At 37.6% G+C, this 25,690-nt stretch overlaps 1 protein-coding gene across 1 annotated transcript in view; it reads left to right on the plus strand.

Annotated features, from left to right (window-relative positions):
- LOC127438907 (low-density lipoprotein receptor-related protein 1B-like) overlaps nt 1-25,690 on the plus strand; it is a 326,009-nt gene that overhangs the window by 233,341 nt on the left and 66,978 nt on the right. Inside the window, exons 47-59 of the mRNA XM_051694811.1 lie at nt 1,538-1,657; nt 2,275-2,388; nt 2,506-2,664; nt 4,255-4,377; nt 8,074-8,193; nt 8,630-8,758; nt 9,460-9,582; nt 10,518-10,658; nt 11,788-11,975; nt 14,310-14,493; nt 18,431-18,516; nt 21,891-22,013; nt 24,905-25,086. Of these exons, the coding sequence (XP_051550771.1) occupies nt 1,538-1,657; nt 2,275-2,388; nt 2,506-2,664; nt 4,255-4,377; nt 8,074-8,193; nt 8,630-8,758; nt 9,460-9,582; nt 10,518-10,658; nt 11,788-11,975; nt 14,310-14,493; nt 18,431-18,516; nt 21,891-22,013; nt 24,905-25,086 (1,792 nt within the window). The remainder of the gene's footprint in view (nt 1-1,537; nt 1,658-2,274; nt 2,389-2,505; nt 2,665-4,254; nt 4,378-8,073; nt 8,194-8,629; nt 8,759-9,459; nt 9,583-10,517; nt 10,659-11,787; nt 11,976-14,309; nt 14,494-18,430; nt 18,517-21,890; nt 22,014-24,904; nt 25,087-25,690) is intronic.

Here is a 25,690-nt window from a genome sequence, read left to right on the forward strand (position 1 = left end):
AATTCTGAGCAGAATGAACGAACCTACAGAAGACCACCCTGTTGTCTTGTAACTTGAGGTAATAAGACAAGCTTACAGCAGCCAGCCAAAGATGTAAGAAGTGCTAGTGATGTGACAGGCTGACTGTTGCTTTCTCTATTGCTGTCTTTACTTTTCAAGCAGAGTGCCTATTAAATCAGTGTTTTTCAGCTAGTTTTGCTTCAGAACCCAGATTTTACATCAAGTGGCAACCAACTTAATACCAAAAGAATAGAATTATTGTTTTAAGTGAACCTATATTTAATGTATTCTGGGTCATGTATTATTTTTCCTTGCATATTTTTGTTCATGGTTTTCAAGGATGAGGACATGTCAGGCAACCTGTTTGTGACAGGTCTCTTGTATATCATGAAGGAGGAACGGGGGCCAGGTAAACAGTCAACGTAAACCTTTTATTCACAAGCTTTTCAGCACAATAAATAAACACACTGGAATACTGTGGCATGTGTCTCTCTCTCCCAAGAAAGGTGTAGAGCACAGGTTGAACTCATTCTCCACTCATCTCCCCCGGCCTCATTCTGCCCATTGTCGCTCGGCCCCACCCCAATCACCACATACCCCCATTGCCTGACTCAGGCCAGGGAGCCTGACTTACTACCACCCCCCCCCCAATTTCTAGAGAGGAAGTGTTGACATTTTGGCCGTCACACTGCAGGATGGCTTTTGGGGTCCTACTCCGCCTTCCTTTGAATAGAAGCGAAGGAGATGGGGAGTGAGGAGAGAGGGGAAAAAAAGAGGAGAGTGAGATAGGGGAGAGAGAGCTCGCTGGCCCCCGAATACGCCGCCCACACGGTCCTCAGCCAGCTGGACAGCCTCCTTCAGTGACGCCGGGCGATGGCACTGGACCCACTCAGTCATCCCTTTCGGTCGCCAGCTGACGAACTGCTCCAGCACTACCAGATCAGGAATCTCCTTGGCGTCGTGATCTTCAGCCAGCGGTGAGGACTCCATGACAGCGTATCCTTCCTCCAGTTCACGGGTTTCGGCACCAATGTGGCAGATCTCTTGCTCTCAACAGCAGCCGCTGACACACACACACACAGCATTGCTTTTCAGCCTGCTGTCACCCACACACATTCGGCTTTGTGCATGTCTCTCTCCCAAGACAGGTGTGGAGCACAGGTGGAACTCATTCTCCACTCATCTCTCCCGGCCTCACTCTGCCCAGCGTCGCTCGGCCCGCCCCGATCGCCGCACTGTCTGTTCTGGAACCTGCCTAATTTGGCTAGTGTCTACCAAATGACGTATTGAACATACAAGCTGTGACGCCATATGGAAAGCGTTTTCTCTTTCCTTTTTAAAAGGACCATTTGCACTATGCTTTATTATATAGGTGCCTTTTATTATTGTATTTAGTGTTTTTCCATGCTTTCCGTTGCCCATTTTTTGGGTCTCAACCAACCAGCTGAGAACCATTGTGTTACATGTCATTGTTGTAGCTCCAGACATGCTATTGCAAAGTCATATGCCTAATTCTCACTCTCTTGCCATTTCTTAGAAAACCGGAATTGCAGACATGGCTTTAAATCTTGCTATAACCAGCGCTGTGTGGCCAACCATCGCTTTTGTGATGGAGTGAATGACTGCGGAGATAACTCAGATGAAGTTTACTGTAACAGTGGGTATTTTCCTCTTCTTCTAGACTGAAAGTAATTGTTAGTGTGTTGGTCAGTCCAAGATTTTTTGGTTCTGGCCATCTCTCTAGAGAAATTCGCTCAATCAATCAATAAGCCCTTGAATTCTCACCTAGCTTGAACATCTAAATAACAACATTAAGCTTTAATGCAGAAACATCTATAATGCAGATGGTTAAAACCACAGATCTCATGGCTCACATTGAAGACTAATAAAATTTGTACTCTCACCAGCAATGCAGTGATCTATATAGCTTCCAGAAACCTGAATCAGAGTTACCATTTATGTACATTTGTACATATATGAGTGAAATCTAATTTTTATTGTATCTTGTCACCTAGCAAATGATATATGATTCTTGGGGTATTTTCTTTAAAAGAATCAAACTCAGATTGCTATAAATAGATCAGTTCTTTGCATTCTAACAAAACAATGAAATGAGAAAATCTCTGTAGTGTGCCTTGAATTATAATATTAGTTCTGCTAAAACTAATAAAACTATAAATAAAGACTTCTCCAAAAAAATCATAATGTTGAACAAATTATGTCATCTTTATGTAGGTAATTCAAAGTGTCTGCATTATCTCGTTATGGTTCTAGATTCCTCGTGTTTGTCCTCAGAACGGCTTTGCACAGATGGTTCTTGTGTTCCCTTGTCATCCTGGTGTAATCAGATCATTGATTGTGCTGACGCATCAGACGAGAAAAGCTGCAGTAAGATAAGCATTTGTGAAGGCGCTAGAATGTTCACATTTTTAACCAACCTTTACATGCGTGTTTGCATGAAACACTGTGTGAAACACTGGTCTCGTTGTCTTCCTTTTGTTACAGATAGCACAGACTGTGTGGAATACTACAGACTGGGTGCTCGTGCCAGCAAGAGTGGGCCGTTTCTAAGCTGCAATTCTACATCACTGTGTGTTCATCCCTCGTGGCTCTGTGACGGAGCCAATGACTGCGGGGATTACGCAGATGAAATACACTGCCAGGGTAAAAATATATTCACATTATCTCTTTCTCTCTCTCTCCGTCTCTGTTTCTTTCTCTTTTTCATTTGTTGTCAAAGTACAGTGTTGTCACACTTAGAATGGATAAATACCACTGAGGAAAAAAATTTTTTTGAGTTTGAATATATCCATGGGTTAAATATGGGCGGAACACTCCAGAACAGTGTTCCAGCACCTCGGCACGGCATCCCGGCACCTCCAATTCCAATAAGAAGAAAAAATAAATAGGTCAGTCTGTGTTGCAGCGGAACCTGTTTTGCTATATTCGCCTAAAGTGGCACTGTTTGAAACAAACACACAATGGCTCATTCCGCTGCCCTCTTCAAGCAGTTCAACTAGTAGGAAGAAATGTGTAACCACCCCCCAATCCACTCTTAGGGTTCCACCACCTCGCAAATCCCAGTGTAACCGCTGAATATATCCGCCATTTACTGACAAAACCAAAAGCCAACGTCAAAGTTTAACCCCTAATATTGTTTTTTTTTTTTTTTTTTTTTTTGATGTTCTAAAAACATGTAGTTCTCAAAGGTTTCCTGTCAGTAACTAAGGCCATGTCCACACGAATACATTTTTGTTTGAAAACACATCTTTTTCTCTATGATTTTGGCCTTCTGCCCACACTGAGACAGTATTTTTTTTTACTCAAAATTGCTGTCCAGTGACGGAACACGAGGCCAATTGCGTTTCAGACCATACATGCAACTGCAATTTTTTTTGCATGCGCAGTAAGGGGATTTAAGCGTTTTAATGAGTTTCAGTGTGGACGAGCAACTTTTGGAATATGCTTGCAGTGTGGACGGAGGGTGTTTCGAAAACAAAAATGTCATTTTCAAATCCGGATTAATGTAGACGTAGCCTAAAGAAGAGAATTGCCCAACATGTCCATTTTATTCTGTCGAAATTACAATTTCCAGTCTCTTAGGTAGGCACTTCCTAGGAGGAATTGAAAGCAGCAATATTATTTCTGATGGTTAGCTAATGTTACTAGCTTGGATTGCTCATCCTGTCTTAGTCAGTAACTGAAAAAGAGAAAACTGCCAAACATGTCTATTGTGACCAAAACTAATTGAATGCATATTGTTGAAATTACGATTTCCAAACACTTCCCATGAGGACCTGAAGTAGCAGCAGTGCTTTTTTTAATGGTTAGCTAAAGTTGCTAGCATGGATCCTGTCTTTTTCAGTAACTGAAAAAGAGAAAATTGCCCAACACGTCCATATTATTCTGACCAAAACCACTTGAACACACATTATGACTAAATTACAGTTTCAAAATACTTCCCATGAGGACCTGAAGGCAGCAATACTATTTGTAATGGTTCGCTAAAGTTGCTAGGATGCATGGATCCTTTATTTTTCAGTAACTGAAAAAGAGAAAACTGTCCAACACATCCATATTATTCTGACCAAAACTACTTGAACTTACTTTATGACTAAATTACGATTTCAAAACATTTCCTACGAGGACCTGAGGACATAAATACTACTTGTTATGGTTAGCTAAAGTTGCTAGCATGATTTCTCTGATAATCCCATCTGTAATGATCAGTCCCCTTATTTTCTTTATTCCCAGCCTCTGCAGTACATACGTGCGAGGATGCCCATTTTGCATGTCCCAGTGGAAACTGCATCTCCAGCGTTTGGTTGTGCGATGGACAGAAAGACTGCGAGGATGGAGCCGATGAATTCCAATGCAGTGAGTGCCACCTATTAGCATTTATCAGCTAATTATGCCTTTCTGCACCCTAAATGAATCCTAATGAATATATTCACATGCCGTAAGAATTTATTTATTTTCTTCTCAAGCATGACCATCTACATTAGATCATTAAGTGTTGTATTGCTGTCTTGATCTATAGTACTTGTCATGCCTAGTATATAGTAAGTGCTAAATGTTTGAATTTAACTGCTAGTCGTTCTTGACTTCAAAGTTATTGAAAGGTTATGTTTTTTTTTATTTTTTTTATTTTTTTTGTTGATCAAAAGCCAAATATCCAGATCTAGCCAACATGTCTGTTTCTATTTTGTGTCTGCTTTTAGGAATCGCTTCTTGAATTACAAAATTGTTTTGGTTGGCTTTTGCCCAATTGTCTATAATTTAATTGACAAAATACAAAAGCATGTTTTTGAGACAGAAATGAAATTGACAGTGGCTTGCAAATATGAAAGAAACCATGTTCACTTTCTCACTGCCAAAAATTTTGATGTCCTTGAAAAGTCTGTTCATCTGCTTATTAATGCATAAATGTATGTGTTTATTTTCACTGGGAAACATAAATACAGCTTTTTGATTTGCTAAATGATAAAAGTGATTCTTTGCATTTCCCAAGAAAATCCAGTCAAACTTGAGAAAGACAAGAATGATGTCCACAGAATTGACCAAAAATACTGTAAATTCCAAAGCACTGTTCCAAACCATTGTTGTCTACTGTATACATTATGTAGGTGGCTACCTTCTAACAGGCTGTTTACACCGAACTTGTTTCTGCCTCCTTGTGCACTGTTTTCCAATTGTTTTTCTTAAAAAAAAAAAAAATGGGCTAGACAGACGTCTTTGACTGTTGTGTTGTGCCACACCCTACATCTCACACAGGAGAGTCTCACTTTTTAGAAGTCGCGTCGGGATAAAAAGAACAACAACTTTCAAAAGTGTGTCTCGAGACACCTGTGTTTTTATATTTATTGCTCTAAGCCAAGGTGTTTCAGCGCAAGAACACATTTGGGTCTGAACGGCCCCTAAGGCAGCATCTTAACTGAAACCCTTCCAATTTGTATAAAATTAGGAATTTTAAAAGGAAGAATAATACTACAACATTTTTGGAACAGTCTGCGCATTGGACCATGCCTATGATGTCTTAGTAGGAAGCTCACTTAGTTTTGTAACAGGGATCATTCAGACTGAATACAGAATAGTGTCTGTAATTTTTGGACATTCGCGTTTAATTCCATCTTAAACTTTTTAATGTTCTTCAGAAGTCAAACAGTACTGTACTCAAGGTAGTTCAACGAAGTTCTGCTCTAAGCAATGATGGGATATTCTCTTTCCTGCTGCGACCAATCATTGCTTCTTTCCCAACCCCGTGGCAGGAATCCTTTTGGTTCTGCTTCAAAGCTTGATGTTCTGAAAGAAAGCTCTGATGTGCAAGTGAAGCTCCTGTGTAGCCTCCACAACTCTGGACCACGCACTGGCCTTGTAGTCACCAACCCAAACTCAGAAGTAATACCGATTTGTTTCCACGCCCTTGATCATGACAAATTGTACCAGTGCTTTTTCCCCACTCATTTTGGTTGTTTTTTCAGTCGGGTGTCATCCTTGTTGGAAACTCTGCATTTTCGCATACTGTGCTGATTTAGAAGAATGGCCCTTTTTTACCTTTTCATCCTCTTCATTTTCCATTCTCTTGGTTCCATTCACTCTCCTATCATTTGTTTATGGCTTCTACAACCTCTCTTTGACACCCATTGCACTTTTTAAATCGATTGTGCTTTCCATTCAACCCAGACTGATCTCACAGTGAAATCAGAAAAAGAAGGTTAACTTTTTTCTTCTTTTTTTTCTTTTTTTTTCTCCCCATTTCTCCCTAATTTGGAATGCCCAATTCCCAATGCGCTCTAAATCCTCGTGGTGGTATAGTGACTCGCCTCAAACCGGGTGGCAGAGGACGAATCTCAGTTGCCTCCGCGTCTGAGACCATCAATCTGTGCATCTTATCACATGACTTGTTGAGCCTGTTACCACGGAGACATAGCGCGTGTGGAGGCTTCACGCTATTCTCTGTGGCGTCCATGCACAACTCATCACGTGCCCCACTGAGAGCGAGATCCACATTATAGTGACCACGATGAGGTTACCCCATGTGACTCTACACTCCCTAGCAACCGGTCCAATTTGGTTGCTTAGAAACCTGGCTGGAGTCACACAGCATGCCCTGAATTCGAACTCAAATTCGAATTCGAAGTCAGCATCTTTACTCGCTGAGCAACCCAGGCCCCCCAGGTTGACTTTTCTTCATCAGAAATTGGTCTGTGCTTACCAAAATGCAAAACATTGCCCCAAGTGGCCAAAGGGGTAAGTGTTGTTGGCCGTATGGGCAACTGTGAGCTCCATTTTCCGGGTGGACCCCCAAACCAAAACAAATCCTAAACTAAAGCTAACCATCACTGGAATAAAAAATGTAATATTAGAGGGAAAAGTGCAACCTCCGAATTGCGCTCATCACTGATTATGTAAACGCAATTACTTCCTGGTTTCAACGTGGGATCTGAACCTGGGTGTCCTGCGCTGCTAATGCACCGCACTTCTTGTCACACCACAGGGGAAGGTAAACAAAATATTTCTGATTGGAGGTGCAGCTTGTCCGTGAATCAATCTGAAAAATTCACTCACCAATTTGACTAAATTATTCACAAATTGGAGTTCAACTCACTTACTCAATGATCTGATCGCAACTGTTAGAGTTAACAGTGCACTAGAGGGGAAGAATATTAGCAATTAATTACTTAAATTTCTGTCTGTTCCTCACACAAACCTTGAAATGGTGACAAAAGACTTGAAATATCATGTATGAGTCAAATGGAATACATTTATGGTTCTTTTTTGGTTTTGTAACTATGAACTGTCTTTGTATGGAAAAGACTTGGAATAGGCATGAACATTCTTCAAAATAAACAGCTTTTTGTTCCAAGGAAGAAAGTAAGTCATACAGGTTTGGAACAACAAAAGTAAGTAATGACAGAATTTTCATTTTGGGGTTAACTATACCTTTAAAAGTTTTCTCGTTTGTTTTTCTGACCTTGGTCTTGAGTTTGCAGAGATATCACAAAACTGATGACAAGCGCAAGCAAACAAACTTTCAGACCTTTCCCCACACTGCTGATAGAGGCAGATTTGCTCGCACTTTTTATGGCTCGTGTGTGTGTATGCAAGTGGACAATTACTTTAAAAGTACTTGTGTGCAGGAACGCTGTCCTAAGTTGAATCTCTAATCCCAGCAAGGGCGAAAGAGGTCACAGATATGATCTATTTCAGTGCTTTTGGAGGCCACCTTGTTTAACTTTCTCCAGTGTTATCGCACTCAATTTGGCTTTCACAGGCAAACTTACAACAATTGAAATGTATTCATAAATCTTTTGTTTTTCATCTTGCTTATTTTGGTTTTTGATGCATGAAATGTTGATTAGATAAAACACTTAAGTGAAGTACTTTGTACTTTTAAGGCTTAATTCACCAAAAAATGAAAGTGGTCACCGTGTGTTTTGTATGGAAAAGGTTTGATACGGTGTGAGGTCGATAAAGAAAGACAGAAGTTTTATTTTTGGATGAACTATTCATTTAAATGCTGTTATGGTCTCCGTTGGGTTTGTTCTAAAAGTTCAAACCTTTTCCCTGTAGATTCATCATGCCTCTGGAATCAGTTCGCCTGCTCGAAAAACAAGTGCATCGCCAAACAGTGGCTCTGTGATGGGGAGAACGACTGTGGTGATGGATTGGACGAAAGCGAGGAAATTTGCGGTAAAATTGCCCCACAAATTCACATGTAGGCCACACAATGAATTGGTTCTTCTGAGAGAAAGGATATAAATCAACATAAAAGAGGCAGGAGGTAAAAATTGAGCTGTGGTTTAATCATCGTTGGAAATTTATTGCCATGCTTTGCTCATAACAAATGGGCCTGAAGGAACTCAAGTTGACTTGAGTTCAAACTCAAGCAGATTTTTAAACAAGTTTCCAAAACAATGCTTAGGAGGTTGACTAAACTTTTTAATTTACTTTGCAGAAATATCTGGCAGACATTTGATACGTTTCTTGGTGTCAAAGATTGAACATGGCTTTTTTTCTCAAAACACATGAATATTGAGTTGGCTTGAGATTGAAGGTTTTATAAAGTGAGTGTCTTACTCTCAATCTCTCTCTTTATGTCGCTACCTCTCTCTCTCTCTCTCTGCAGGTTCAACAACTTGTTCCCCTGGTTTGTTTAGCTGTCCAGGCTCATACGCTTGTGTACCACGAAACTGGTTATGTGATGGGGAAAGAGACTGTCCTGATGGTAGCGATGAGCTAGCAGCTGCTGGTTGTGGTAAAAACTTAATTTCATATCTATCTATCTATCTGTCTATCTATCTATCTATCTATCTATCTATCTATCTATCTATCTGTCTGTCTGTCTGTCTGTCTGTCTGTCATTCTATCTATCTGTCTGTCTGTCTGTTGTATTATTAGTCTGTCTGCCTGCCTGTCGTTCTATCTATCTATCTATCTATCTATCTATCTATCTATCTGTCTGTCTGTCTGTCTGTCTGTCTGTCTGTCTGTCTGTCTGTCTGTCTGTCTGTCTGTCTGTCATTCTATCTATCTGTCTGTCTGTCTGTTGTATTATTAGTCTGTCTGCCTGCCTGTCGTTCTATCTATCTATCTATCTATCTATCTATCTATCTATCTATCTATCTATCTGTCTGTCTGTCTGTCTGTCTGTCTGTCATTCTATATATCTGTCTGTCTGTCTGTCTGTCCGTCCGTCCATCCATCTGTTGATCCATCCATCCAACCATCCATCTATCCATCCATCCATCCACAATATTTACCTCTACTGTCCCTGAGCTTTCAGAATTAAACTACACCTTTAATATGTTTGTGTTTTTTTGAGTCACTCTGTTGAGCTCATAAATTTGATTAAAATGTTTGACCTATATCAATACTGGTAAAATCTGATCTAGGTTTGTATGACTTGATCTTCCTCATGAAAGAAGCACTAATTCTGATTCATCTGTCTCTCATTAGCTCCGAACAACACGTGCACAGAGAGCATGTTCCAGTGTCAGAACCAATACTGTGTTCCGCGGCGTTTCATATGTGACCATGACGACGACTGTGGCGACGGTTCTGACGAATCTCTGGAATGCGGTAAGCAGCTCCAGTTTAACGATTCATTACTTTCAGTGAAAAATGACCATCCCTTTGCGTCCTATTTCCTCTCCCTGTTTAATGTGTTGTAATTATGTTGGCACAACGTTAATGAGACGTTTCAGTGGTTAGAAGGGATGCTACGTTTTCCTTCCCTCGTATCTAAGAATCAACATTCAGGCACATAATGACTGACTGAAATCTAATCTAGTGCTTTGGTGCGTTGTATTTGCAGTGCTATTTTTTTTATTTATTTTTTTTAAAAAATTTTTTTGCAGTAAGACGATTTTAACCACACATGACACACAAACACAAACAGATTCAGTATAAATGGTTTATATGGGTTTTCCTTATTATCCAGTATTCATGTCTCCATCATATAATTTTAATATGCTTGATAAAATATTAAACTCACAGTTTTTAAAAATGAAAATCATATTAGTTAATTTTTTGTTAATTCAACATCACAATTGCATAAACGTGTGGATTTTAAATAATGCCAATATTTTGATTGACTTTTTAAATGGAAAATTATGAAATATTCTAGATTTCTTTTTTTTTATTTATTTTTTTTTATTTAAATGTTTTAAACAAACGTCTTGGCAATTATTAGTAATTAACTGTTTTTTATTTTTCAATTAATATAGTTTAATTCTGAAATATGTCACATTAAGGAAGTAAAATGTGTTGAGGATGGCATTTTATGTTGAAAAAACTTGAATTGATTCCGATATTGTTACCGATCTATTGTGCATCTCTACTTTTTAAAAATCTATTAATGTATTTATTTTCAAACTTTATTATTCTTCATAGATATGTTTTATATTTTTGAAATTTCTTCATCTGTGCTATTTAACTTTTTTGCCCCTTTGATCTAAATTATTTTACATATTCTTCTTCTCTGTCACTATTTCATACTCTGTCTTTCTCTTTAGAGTACCGTTTATGCAAAGAGGAGGAGTTCCGCTGTGCAGACGGGCGGTGTTTACTGAGTGCCCAATGGGAGTGCGACGGCTTCCCCGACTGTCTCGACCAATCAGACGAGCTGCCATTGAACCCGAAATGTTCTGCTGCAGGCGAGTCCCTCTCATATGTTGCGTACTGCATTTGATTGACAGGTTCTGGGGTTCCGTCCCATATGGGATTTGTCAGAACACCTGGTCCTCCCCTTTTCCATCTTGTTCTCCTGCCAGTGCCACCTGATATGGGCAGAGAAGGGCTGATGAAACCGCTGTGCCACTTTATTGTAGTTTTCGGTTTTAGTGCATACATATGCCATTAATATTAACAGATGCCATTACTGTTCCCAGTCAACCTCATCAAGAATTGGTTTTATTATTTCTTTTTAAAGGGAAAATTTTATTTACATGATTACATCATGTTTACAGTAAACTTTTACTATTGTTACTGAATACTAATTTTGACCTTGTTGTTGTTGTTTAGACCATATAAAGTAGCTATACTGTAGCCCTAAATGTATTTGGACACTTAAGACACACTTAAAAAGGCATGAAATTTATTGCATTAGATAACAAAATATAGATTTTCCAGAGCTTTTTTCAGAACTTATTTCACTATTTGGAGCCATTTTTGCATCTACTACTCTCAATGTGATTTTTAGTGGTTGTATGAAGTAATATTAACACTAGTAACACTAACATTTGAAGATACGTCTATTGTTTTATCATTTAAAGTCTTTCAAACTTCTTTTGGTGAAATGTTATGATTGGAAAGTGTGCATTTGCTATCTTTATTTAAAATAAAGGACCATTTCTTTGATATTTTGTTATCTAATTCAATGGAATTCATACATTTGTGAATGTGTTTGTGCCACTGTCCACCATTTGTTTCATGATGTTGTTTAGACTATATAAAATGTGTACGAGCCATGGTTATGTGCACAAACTTATTGACCTGTGGTGCTTATATGGACAACATGTGTTCGAGTTCAGCCCGCAACATTTCCCGATTCCTTTCCCCCCTCGTATAACCATAATTTCCTGTCCTATACTAGAAAATGTTTTTAAAAACTGTTGAAATGTTCATTTCAGATTGTATTTTATTGTGAGTTACTAGGGTTAGGACAACATAAGGCATTTTTATGCTTGTAGATGTAATAAGTAGCTGTGAGATCTGTGTCAGTTCTTTTCTGATAGTTTTGTCCATTTCTGTCTCTCGTTTTTGCCTTGCTGCTCCATGTTTTAGAAAGTTTGTGCAACGGTACGGTTTTCATGTGTGCAAACGGTCGCTGTGTTCCACTGGGAAGCGTGTGTAATCTGCATGATGACTGCGGGGACCGCTCAGATGAGAGGAACTGCCACGTTAATGAGTGTTTAAACCGTAAAGTCAGCGGCTGTTCTCAGGACTGCCAAGACCTGCCCGTGGGATACAAGGTGTGTGCGAGAGTGACCATATTTTTTTACTTTTTTATGGATTACATGGTATCTTCTTTACTAGAATGAATGCTGAAATGTGTAATAGTACTTACAGTATTTATACTACTTACAGCCAACTAAGTAAAACATCACTTAAGAAATCATTCATACTATGTTTGCTGTCATAAAATCATTTAACTTTTGTATGTTGAATTTATAAAAAAATTATGCTTACACAAGAAATGGTATTTAGAGTTTGAAAAACTCAGGCAGTTGAGGTAGCTAACAGCAGAGAATGACATGTAAGGAAGACACACACACACACACACACACACAGTGAGTGGCAGATAGAGCAGCCTCGTTTGGCAGATGTCTCAGAATACTGGCTCTGTCCTTTGACAAGCACACTGACTTACAAAACAGATAGTCAAGGACATGGCAGACCCAAACTTTTCACTACTTTCACAATTTCGTTATTTGATATTTAGTTTTTTGCTTTTTTTTTTTTTTAATGGTGTCCTTCCATAGGACACCATCAATTATTGTATTAAGTAATTATTCATTATTATAAATTTTTTTTTTTTTTTTGTATTTTAATTATAATATTGAATTTAATAATTAATTATTATATTATTTTTAATGTACGCCTACACTGCAAAAATTACTATTAGTATTTTTTCATTTTTTTCATTTTTTTAGTATTTCTGTCTTTTTTTCCAGTATTAATAGTTGGTAAAAAAAAAAAAAATTATGTACTTGATTCAGTGTAGTCCGATTCCCAAATGAATAACTTCTATGAACTGGTTCTTTTGAATCTACAGCATGGAACATACAGTACAGTGCTACCAGTGTAGTCCGATTCCCGAACAATGACTCTCATGAGCCGGTACTTTTGAATCTTCAGCACAAACAGTGTAGTCTGATTCTTTTGAGCTGTTTTTTTATTTATTTTTTAGCTGCAATTCATAGTATACAGTGTGTCTAATGTAGTCTGATTCTTTTGAGCTGGTTCTTTTTAATCTGCTATGCAATTCCCTAATCTACAATTCCTAAACGAAATGCTCTTATAAACCACTTATTTTGAATCTACAGCATGACCAGTGTAGTCTGATTCCCGAACCAATGACTCTTATGAGCTGGTTCTTTTGAATCTACTGTGCGAAACACACAGCGCCACCAGTGTAATCTGATTCCCAAATAAATTACTTTTATAAGCTGTTCATTTGAATCTACAGCATGACAAGTATTGTTCGATTCTCAAATGAATGACTCTCATTAGCCTTTATTTTTTATTTTTTATCTACAGCACAAACAGTGCAGTACAGTCTGATTTCCAAACAAATTACTCATTTAAGCCATTTTTGTATAATTGTTTTACATTTATTATCTACAATGCGAAGCATACAGCATGTTTAGTGTAGTCCGATACTTTCGAGTCTTCTTTCTTTCAAGTTCTTTTTAATGCGAAACAATCAGCACATAGTGCTGTAGTCCAATTCCCAAATGAATTGCTCTTATGAGCACGACCAGTGTAGTCTGATTCCCGAACCAATGACTCCTAAGAGCCGGTTCTTTTGAATCTACTGCTCAAAACACTGCACGACCAGTGTAGTCCGATTCCCAAATGAATGACTCTCATGAGCCAGTTTTTTTTACACTGGCACAAACAGTACAGTGTAGTGTGATTTCCAGATGAACGACTCTTTTGAGCAAATTCTTTATAATCTACAATGCAAAACAAACAGCGTGTCTACTATAGTCAGATTCCCAAACGAATTGCTCTTATGAGCCAGTCCTTTTGAATGTACAGCATGACCAGTGTATTCCGATTCCTGAACCAATGACTCTTATGAGCCGGTTCATTTACATCTACAGCACGACAGTCCGATTCCAAAAACAAATTACTCGAGTGAGGTAGTTCTTTTGAATCTACAGCACAAACAGTGTAGTCTGATTCCTGAACAATGACTCTCCTAAGCCAGTTCTTTTGAATCAAGAGCGCAAAACACACAGCGTGACCAGTGGAGTCCAATTCTCAAACGAATGACTCGCAATGAGATGATTCTTTTAAATCTGCAGTGGGAAACATACAGCATAACCACTGTAGTTCGACTACAGAACAATGACTCTTATGAACCTTTAATTTAATTTAATTTTTTATCTACAGCGTGAAACAAACAGCGAATTAATTGAATGATTGAATGCAATATGTTATCATATTTTTTTTAAGTATTATAATTTTATATATATTTAGGACAAATTATTGGATTGAAATTAAGCTTCTAAAAAGTCTTTTCCAGTGAAAAAACTAGACTAATGATTTAAATTCACATTTTTATTTTTCTTATTTAGTGTACATGTTGGCCGGGATTTCGTCTCAAAAACGATGGCAGGACTTGCGTCGACATTGACGAATGTTCTGAGAACTTTCCCTGCAGTCACCAGTGCATCAACACCTACGGATCTTTTCACTGCCTTTGTGCTGAAGGATACCAGCGGCCCGCCAGTCACCCGCATAGCTGCAGGTCTCTCTCAGGTACTGCTGCTCTTTTCAGTGGCATAGGTGTGAATAACCCCCTGTAGACCCTTACACATATTTTACTGTCATCCTTGCCCAGGAACACCCCACATGGGCACGTGCACACACATGTGATTTATATTTAGAGGAAAGCAACAAGAGGTTGAATACAATTAGTTCGGCAGCTGGAGGTGAGATCTGATTGGCTGAGCGCAAATCCAGGTGTGACATATGGAGCCTGCCTTGAGTTATTTACAGAAGATTTACAAAGACACATTCACACACCTATTTAGTGCACACACAAAACATCACTGACATGAAAAGTAGCAAAAAGTACCAAAGAGTACCACGGTAATTCCATGTTTTTTTTTTGTTTGTTTTTACATGGACTTCTACCAGGGTATATATATATAAGTACCCTGCTTTTACTGTCTGATACCATCACTGTACCATGGTACACCAACACAGTAATTTATTTGTAAGCAGTCCTCTCTCACTCTTATGCACACACACATGCACACCTGCATACACTCAAGTATTCACGCTCTGTTTGTGTATTACTGACATTTCAAAGTCCCGATCGTGACAGGAAGTGGATATGCAGGTGTTGGCAGGTCACAGGAAATCAACTTTAAAGAGCCCATATTATGCTCATATGTTCATTATTTTATTTTGGGGGTCTACTAGAATGGGTTTACATGCTTTAATGTTCAAAAAACATTTTCTCATACTGCTATTGCTGCAGCACCTCTTTTCGTCCTCTGTCTGAAACGCTCTGTTTTAGCTCCTGTCTCTTTTAAAGCCCCCCTTTCCGAAAAGACCAGTCTGCTCTGATAGGTCAGCTGGCCCAGTCTGTTGTGATTGGTCAGCCTCTTAGAGCATGTGTAGGAAATGTAATGTAAAATCCCCAAAAGTATAATAGGGCCTCTTTAAGGCATCAGTTTGAAGTTGCACTCTTATCGTGCAGCCAGAATATTCCTTAGAGCAACACAAACACGTATTTTTATCGCTTTTCAAAGGATTTGACTTCCAAATATATTAATTTCACTGAATGTGTTTTAACCTTAGAATCTTTCTCATCGACTTTAAATCATGAAGGATTAAAGTAAAACAATGTTTTGGGCTTAAAAACATGTTAAATGTGTATATTTTTGTGACCCAGATATTAGCTGAGTCATGATGCTAATGCATATAGTGTTGTCAAAAGTACCGGTACTTCGGTACCAAGTCGGTACTAAAATAAAAAAGATGTAAAGATACCAGTGTTTCTACAGTACCAGTAGTACCGATCACCGACTTAATTAGGTACCCGCACACTGTCTTACTGACACACGACTGCTTTTAAATGCTCACACACTTATTTGAGCGTGTGCTCTGTTACTTCTTTTTCACTGAAATGCACAACTAATCAAATTAAAACCGTGATATGTCTTAGTGTGATTATTAATCTGCGAAATGCTGCAATCTTAGTCTGTATGAGCTGCATGACTTTAAATAAATGTGTGAAGCAGACCGCTCATACACTGGAAAATCCACAGACTATGAGAATCATTCGCATTGTATGAGAGATGACTGAGCAGAACACTAATCCACTCTGAAATGTTATTTTTATATAATTTATATAATTAAATCACAGCATTTGCGCTTTAACGATCACACTGGGCCATGTAGCGAACTGTTTATCCATAAAAAATACACGTTAAAATAAAAGCATGATTCATAATAAAAGCTGAACACCTGAAATTGAAGAAATTGCAACAGAAATATATTAACTGTATAGTTAATTTAATCCTCACTGTGGAAATAATAATAATAATAATAATAAATAATGATTAATGAATTATGATTGTAATAATAATAAAAATTAAGTAATATATCACAAGCAAGAGTGCTTTTGTACTGAAAAAGTTTGTTAAAAAATGCAACGGTATGTTGATAAGTAATTGTTCTATTTTTTACTTGTTAAAAGTTTTTAAAAGTTTAAGGAAAATTTTTTGATTAGAAACCATATTGATAGTGAAATGAAATTAAACTTTAAAACATGGATTTCTGGAAAAAAAATTAAAAAATAAAAATAAAAAAGGAAAAAAGGATTTGGGGAAAAAATAAAACCGATTTCAGTACGGCCCTGCTTAAAAGCAAACAAGTGTTAGAAACACTTGAAGGAAACATGCATATCTTTTAATTGATTATTTACATTGAAATTTAACTTGGGGCTAAAGGAGTGTGTTCAATAGCACATTATCATATTATTAAATTTTTTCTTTGATATCGAAATTGGTATCGAGAACCCTGAAATTTTACTGGTATCGGTACCGACGACTGAAATTTTGGTACCATGACAACACTATATACAGTTGTGCTCAAAAGTTTGCATACCCTGGCAGAAATTGTGAAATTTTGGCATTGATTTTGAAAATATGACTGATCATGCAAAAAACAAAACTGTCTTTTATTTAAGAATAGTGATCATATGAAGCCATTTATTATCACATAGTTGTTTGGCTCCTTTTTAAATCATAATGATAACAGAAATCACCCAAATAGCCCTGATCAAAAGTTTAAATGCCCTTGAATGTTTGGCCTTGTTACAGACACACAAGGTGACACATACATGTTTAAATGGCAATTAAAGATTAATTTCCCACATCTGTGGCTTTTTCAATTGCAATTAGAGCCTGTGTATAAATAGTCAATTAGTTTGTTAGCTCTCATGTGGATGCAATGAGTAGGCTAGATACTGAGCCATGGGGAGCAGAAAAGAACTGTCAAAAGATCTGCGTAACAAGGTAATGGAACTTTATAAAGATGGAAAAGGATATAAAAAGATATACAAAGCCTTGAAAATGCCAGTCAGTATTGTTCAATCACTTATTAAGACACAAGGCCAAGTTGACCCTCCAGTGGTTACAGCAGAAAAAGGTGAAGGTTCTGGTGTGGCCATCACAGTCTCCTGACCTTAATATCATCGAGCCACTCTGGGGAGATCTCAAACGTGCAGTTCATGCAAGACGACCAGAGACTTTGCATGACCTGGACGAATGGGCAGCTATACCACCTGCAAGAATTTGGGGCCTCATAGACAACTATTACAAAAGAATGCAAGCTGTCATTGATGCTAAAGGGGGCAATACACAGTATTAAGAACTAAGGGTATGCAGAGTTTTGAACAGGGGTCATTTCATTATTTTCTTTGTTGCCATGTTTTGTTTTATGATTGTGCCATTCTGTTATAACCTACAGTTCAATATGAATTCCATAAGAAATAAAAGAAATGTGTTTTGCCTGCTCACTCATGTTTTCTTTAAAAATGGTACATATATTACCAATTCTCCAAGGGTATGCAAACTTTTGAGCACAACTATATATATATATATATATATATATATATATATATATGCAATATATATACTACACCGATCAGCCACAAAATTAAAACCACCTGCCTAATATTGTGTAGTTCCCCATTGTGCCACCAAAACAACTCCAACCCGCATTTCATAATAGCATTCTGAGATGATATTCTTCTCACCACAATTGTACAGAGCGGTTATCTGAGTTACTGTAGACTTTGTCAGTTCGAACCAATCTGGCCATTCTCTGTTGACCTCTCTCATCAACAGGGCATTTCCATCTGCAGAACTGCCGCTCACTGGATGTTTTTTGTTTCTGGCACCATTCAGAGTAAATTCTAGAGACTGTTGTGTGTGAAAATCCCAGGAGATCAGCAGTTACAGAATTCAAACCAGCCCATCTGGCACCAACAATCATGCCACAGTCCAAATCACTGAGATCACATTTTTTCCCCATTCTGATGGTTGATGTGAACATTAATGGAAGCTGGTGACCCATATCTGTATAATTTTATACACTGCACTGCTGCCACACGACTGGCTGATTAGATAATTGCATGGATGATTGTTGGAAATGTATCTTTTATTTTTTTTTTTTTCAGCTGAAGAACCTTTTCTTATTCTTGCTGACCATCATGAGATCAGAAAGATCAGTCTGGATGGATCAAATTACACCCTTCTGAAACAGGTACGACAGAAACAGGGCTCTGCGATATATAATTTTCCTTATATATATATATATATATATATATATATATATATATATATATATATATATATATACATATCGATCACTTATTTTTCTTTTAATCACTGTTGTCATTGATAAAAATGTTGTCAACATTGAAATTAAACTGGGTTTTTGTACCTCCTGTCTGTTGTATTTTCTGTGTTCCCCTGCAATTTCATACTTATTTCTTTTATAAAACTGCACATGCTCTGAGTATATAGGGATGAATAAAAAAAAAAGGCTCTAAGGGGAAACATAATATTAAGAGCCACCTGTTATGCCTTTACAAGTCAAGATGTTCTTTTCACTCTGTCTTAATGTAATAACATATTAATATCATAGTAGTAACATAGTAATACCGATGTATTCAACATATGTGCATAACGCAATAAAACAGAAAGACTTCCTCAGTTGCATAATGTGGAAGGTCTTCCCAGGATGGTAAAATGAGAATTTTCTTAGACAAGTTTTTCTCAAAGCTGGCATTATATTTGTAATTCGGTTTGATAATGATAGTGCCACACAAATTACAGTCTTCAGCTTTGATTATTCTTCATCTATTGTGAATATATCAACCTGCAGTGATAAACATCATTAATGACAATGTCAGCTATGGTTTTTAAATCTGTGCAAAGCCCTCTTCTCAATGCAAAAGTAACCATGAGCGATACGGCTATAAGGGACAGATGGATACGAAACTCTCTCACGCCCTGTGTGTTAAGAGATTGAACTTCTTGCCATTTAAAGAGCAGTTAAAAACCCACGCTTGGGTTGATTAATCAGTCAGGGACTCCATCAGTTTGATTTAAAAGGTCTGGTCCAGCAAATTAGATCCAAACGCAGCAGGGGGTGGGGGTTGAGTAAAGGAGACGGCGAGAGAGAGACATGAGAAAATGAAAGACTCCTACTGAGAAAGTGATTGGCTCAGGTCTCCTTTAAAGGAGGCGTGATTTCAATGTTTGTTTATATTTTATGAATTTAGATCCGATTTGAAGACTTTCTTGAAGGTCTTCAGTTTGTTGGTTTGTTTGCTTCAACTCACAAATTTTAAATATATGTGTAAAGATCAAATTATTTGAAAAAAATTTTCATTGATTGCTTTGTACTACTAAAGATTTTTTTTTTTTTTTTTTTTTTTGGCTTACGCTCTGTCGAGTTAAACTGTGGTGCTCGAATTCAATTCCATCCATTTAGTTTTTAGTAAAGAGAGAGAGAGAGAGAGTGCAACTTAAAGCAGATAAGAGGCCTTCTGTTGGTTTGTTTACATTTGACATTTTTTATAGTTGGAATTTGAATTAACGAGCATTCTGTTGGCCTGCTTGAACATTTTATTAATGTAAGTGAATGGGATTTTTCTGACTGTTGAGCGTACGCTGTGTGAAAACGGAAATTCTGATTAGTTAGAAATAACATTGTACACTATTCCAGAACAGTCTGAAGGTCTGTACCAGGTTTGGTGGATGTAGCTTGAAAGCTCACTAACTCCCCGTAAGTGTCAGATATTTTGGTCTCGGTTTAGGGACTTTGGAAAAACTCTAAATCAAATTTGTAGAATAACAGTATGTTGACTTCGTCAAGCCAACATAACTAACAGAAAATCTAACTATTTCAATGTAGCTTATCAGACGAAATGGCCTAGTTGTTAACGCACATGCTCTTGTCGTTTCTCAATCACGAACCCCTATTATTTCCTCCGTTTTCTGTATTATCTCTTATCAATAAAAAGTTCAGTAAGGCTGTTTTAAAAACCAATATTATTTTCTAAAACAAAGGCAAAAACATAATGTATTCTCTTTTTTTATTTATTTATTTATTTATTTTTTGTAAACTGAAGTAAAAATAAAACTAAATTAATTGGAAAAACTGTAACTAAACTAATATACTGTACATTTCCATGGTTTCCAAAGCTAGCCAAATTACAAAAAAATAAATAAAAAAATAACTATAAAAGTTTTTAGTTTCCATTTCTGACATACAGAACATAGTTTACCATATTAAAACCTTCTAAAATACCTCAAACCCTTAACATTTTAGTTAAAACTAAGACTCAAGTTTATGATGCAAATTTAAGTCTGACTCTCCTTGTTTCCCGATCACAAACCCCCATTATTTCCTTATAATATATCTTATATATATATATATGAGAGAGAGAGAGAGAGAGAGAGAGAGAGAGAGAGAGAGAGAGTGAAATTTCCTTATAATTATCAATAAAAATGTCAAAAAGGCTACCTTGTTTTTTTTATTTGGGGGGGAGGGGGGGGGGTAGTTTTTCTAACAATGGGCCTCATTCATGAAACACAAGCAGAACAAATTTTTGTGTAAATCGTTCGTAAATCCGGTCTGACGGAAATTCTCGGATTCATGAAAGTTTTTATATTTTCAAAGCGTTTGTCGGTACGAACAAAATCGTGCCTAAGACATCCAAACGTGTTGTGTTCTTTCAGGCAAACTGCCCAATTTGGAATGCCCAATTCCCAATGTGCTCTAAGTCCTCATGGTGGCATAGTGACTCACTTCAATCTGGGTGGCGGAGGACAAATCTCAGTTGCCTCCGCGTCTGAGACCATCAACCCACGCATCTTATCACATGGCCTGTTGAACGCATTACCACGCACAACTCATCACGCGCCCCACTGAGAGCGAACCACATTATTGCTCAGCAAGTATTGACGCTGACTACCACCCCTGGAGTCGTGAGTTCGAATCCAGGGTGTGCTGAGTGACTCCAGCCAGGTCTCCTAAGCAACCAAATTGACCCGGTTGCTAGGGAGGGTAGAGTCACATGGGATAACCTCCTCGTGGTCACAATTAGTGGCTCTCGCTCTCAATGGGGCGCGTGGTGAGTTGTGCGTGGATCGCGGAGAGTAGCATGAACCTCCACATGCTGTGAGTCTCTGTGGTGTCATGCACAATGAGCCACGTGATAAGATGTGCGGATTAACGGTCTGAGAAGCGGAGGCAACTGAGACTTGTCTTCCGCCACCCGGATTGAGGTGAGTAACCACGCCACCATGAGGACTTAATAAGTTGTGGGAATTGGGCATTCCAAATTGGGGAGAAAAGGGGATAAAAATCGTAATAACATCTTTCGTTGGTTCGTTTTTTTCTTCTATGTAAGTGAAAGTCGTACGTTGTTGTACAAGCCAACTTGTACAATTCTTACGAACTCATACTAATTATTACGACTTGTCATGAGATCGGGTTGGGAAAAACTGAAACTACACTACATTTTCTTTTCTTTTTTTTCTTTTTTTTCTGTCTCGTCTAACTCTCTCTACGTTCCTATCTTTAACTCTGTCTCTCTTCGTCTTTCTCTGCCTGTCTCTCTGCAGGGACTCAGTAATGTCATCTCTCTAGACTTTGACTACAGGAAGGAGTTGATCTATTGGACTGACACTAGCAGGCCCAGCGGGCGCAGAATAAACAGAATGCGACTCAATGGAAGTGACCTTAAGGTACAAATTATGAGTGTGTGTGTGTGTTCAATCACTTAGAAATGCCCAAATTGACACATGCAAATACTCTCTGCCCTTGAGTACATTTGACTCACCTCACCTCAATACGAGAGCAATTTTGTATTATTTAATTGATGGATTCCACAGGGGGATAAGCAGGCACATGCACATCAGTCCAACAAATAAACAAAAGGTATACTCATTTATTTATTTATTTTCTAAAAATAACTGGCATTTCAGAGCTCAAAAATAAGATTTTGTGGTGTGGCCAGTGATTAAAAATCTAAACTACTGAACCTAGTGTCTGAACTTAAATCCTTGTTGTGGAGCCCTGCATTTGTTGCATCAAATGAGTTGCACTGATAGACAAAAATGTAAAAAGTAATGTGTATTTGTGTGTGGCTATCTATCTGCACCCTTCCCTTCATCGATGCCCTTTTGTATATTACTCAGGGTGGAAAACAGGCATAGTGTGCCAGCCTTGCCCCACTGGGCCGCCAGAGCTCGTTATGTGTAATATTGAGTAATAATGGCTCATTAAGCTTGATTGAACTCTGGATTTTAAACTGATTTATGATGCTGTGCTATAGTAGAGAGACTGAGAGAGACAGAGAGAGTGCTGCTATAAAAGACAAGGAAGTTAAGCGATAAAGTCACACTCTCAATGTTGAAGAGTTAACGGCAAAATGCATTAACACTGAAATAATTGGAGTTTTTTATAGGACAAAAGAAAGAAGGTAGAACAAAAGATTTAGAGAAGTATTGAATGGCATTTGCAGGAGAGTCTTGAATAGAATCTTGAATAAGATAAAAGTGCTCTCTGTGGCTGCTTCATCTTGGACATAGATGCTTGTTTTAAGCATTGTAATTCCTTGTCACAAAGAGTGCAAATGAGCCAGATGCTCCCTGCTTGTCTAGGGACTTTCGACATGTTTTGGTTTATTTGTTTTCATTTCAATTTCATAATCGTTGAAGCTGACAACAGAAACTGGCGGTTTAAATCTGTAGAACAGAAGCTGTCACAGAATAGCTATGGACAGAATTTTTACTGACATGTTTTACATCAATTTAAAGGCGTTTACTTTTTCCTGTGGCGTTACTGATAGCATGTTGCACATTCAGCCTTAAATATGCGGGCTATAGTCCCATGGAAACCAGGAAGTAATCTTGTTCACATAAACAATGGTGAGCATAATTTGGAGGTTGATTTTTGCTCTAAAATTAGGGTTTAGGGTTGGGGTTGGGGTTAGGACGTATGGTTAATAAAATATGTATTCCTGTTTTTTTTTTTTTGTTTTTTTTGTTTTTTTACTGTATTACGTTTGTATCTGTAAGTACACAATACAGCATAGCTTGATGGTAGTTTAACTACTTCAAAATTATGAGTCGCTTGAAGCTTGGCAAGCTGAGGTTTCAAAGTTGAGCCCCCACCACTGCTGCACAGTACAGTCTGGTCTCATGAAAATGACATGGTGTGGTGACATTTATGCAAAATTGCATTACGTGTCTCCTTTCGTGTATCGCGGCAGTTCCGAAGTGAAATGTCCACTGTATGGTGCTACCTCCCAACCCTAAACCTAAACGATAAGGCACACTCCTTCCAGTATCATAAAAACTAATGTAAGATGACTTGTGTGCTCTTCAGGATTCGTTCCCTGGTCCTTTGCATCGCAAGTGCAATACTTAGATCAGATAGAAATTGAATAAGCTTGTAAATATAGTTGCATATCTAATGCAAATGTTTAACTGTATCACTTTACAAGTCATATAGTAAAAATGTTTTGACATCTTAAGGCATTATGTTTATGAAAGATGTTAGTCCATACTGAATATAATTCAGATCCCTAGAATAAGTTGTTATTAATCTGTTTTTGAAATTCATAATCATGTATAATATAACCCCGTGGCTCATTTCCCTACTGCTGTTTCATTAACATGAAGAGGCTAGTGTCCCTGGTGAGCACCACATCCAAACAACCTGCAAAGATCTTTAAATTTGTCTCTGCTTGCCCATTTTTAATTACCGCTGATGGGACAACTCAGTCTGATGCAAAATATATTTAATATTTAACTCCAGCTAAAAATAAATAAATAAATAAATTAAAAAAAAGATAGCTTGCAGAATGTTGCTTTTAAATGCGCTAGGCAGGGGGCACCAGCAACCAAGAGCGAAAATGATTAAAAGCGATGGTTTAGGTGCCAGCTGGGGAGCGTATTGATTATGCCAAACAGGCAAAAAATTACACATTGTGAAAATGTTGTGAAATGCCTTTTTTTTGGCAGAACTTCTTATGAATCTTCATCTTGTCACTTTGAGGGAATTTGAAGTACCACTAATTAGCAGTAACGCACAACACATAGTGGTTATGTTAGCCTAATGATAATTAGCAATGATGTTGGAGTCTAGCAGTTATTATAGCCATTTGTTTTGTTTTTTTTTTTTTTTTTTTTTTTGAGAAAATAAAGCCCCTCCCATGTTTCGTTCAATTAATTTGTTGAATATTGTTGTTGTTATTGTTTAGTTTCACATTTTGTTGTCAAACATTTGCTAATTTGCTGTCTAATTGCCATCCTAACTCATTCTAGGCAAGTGAGGGCCATATTTGGTGTCTATCAACATACAAATCTATTTGTTGTTGGTTTATTTCATTTTTATACTATTAAATAGTAGCATATAAATTCCTTCTGTAACAATAAAGACTGGCCAAAACACAGTTCCTCTAATTTAGCAATAAAATGCAATACACAGCCTCATCTGACTCTCGCTGTTCTGCCAGAAAACATGTGTTCTCTGCAGTACTGTCTATAGATAAATCCCTGTGAATAACCATCCAAAAGAGACCAGCTGTGCTTGAATGCATTTGTAACTTTATATTTGGCTCTTTTCTCAGGTGGTTCACAGAACGTCGGTCCCAAGTGCTCTCGCTGTTGACTGGATCGGGAAGAACTTGTACTGGTGTGACGGCGAGAGGAAAACCCTGGAGGTGGCGAAAGCGAATGGACTCTACCCAACTGTACTGCTTAAGAGTGGGCTGAGAAATCCATCCGCTTTGGCACTGGACACATTGACGGGGTAAATTTGACTTGTTATTCTGTCAATACATGCAGCAGATAAGTTATATATTAGCTCCAAATCCTAGGGAGCTGACTACTTTAACAGCATTTTAAGGAATTAAAGGCACAATCCTGCTGATATTTGGACCTTCCCACCTTATTTTGGACAAATGCTAAGGCGTAATTGCTTAGATCAATCCTAGAATGCACCATACATAGTAAAAAAACAAGAAAAAAAAAGGTCCAGAATTTTAAAGGCAAGAAGAAATTTTACATGTTAACATCCTTGTTTCATTCAATACCAAAAAGTATTGATAAGAAGTATTTTAATCTAATTAAAAAATGAGTATTTGCATGTGCTATGTATTTTAATGCTTATTTTATTGTTAGTTAGTAACGTGCTAATGGCAAACTGACTTGAAATCTATTGATTGTCAAGTTTCCATCTTAGAAGGCAACTACCTATGTAACAGTTGATATCAAGTAAACTGACTCAGGTTTTGGAAAACTATACTTTCAGAGTCTTTATTAAGTGTTTTTCTGAAATGCACATGAATTATGAAAAAAATAACCTCCAAAAAAAATAAAAAAATAAATACACTTAATTCACTTATTGTACCATT

This window comes from Myxocyprinus asiaticus, chromosome 50 (genome assembly GCF_019703515.2).
Source record: "Myxocyprinus asiaticus isolate MX2 ecotype Aquarium Trade chromosome 50, UBuf_Myxa_2, whole genome shotgun sequence".
NCBI lineage: Eukaryota > Metazoa > Chordata > Actinopteri > Cypriniformes > Catostomidae > Myxocyprinus > Myxocyprinus asiaticus.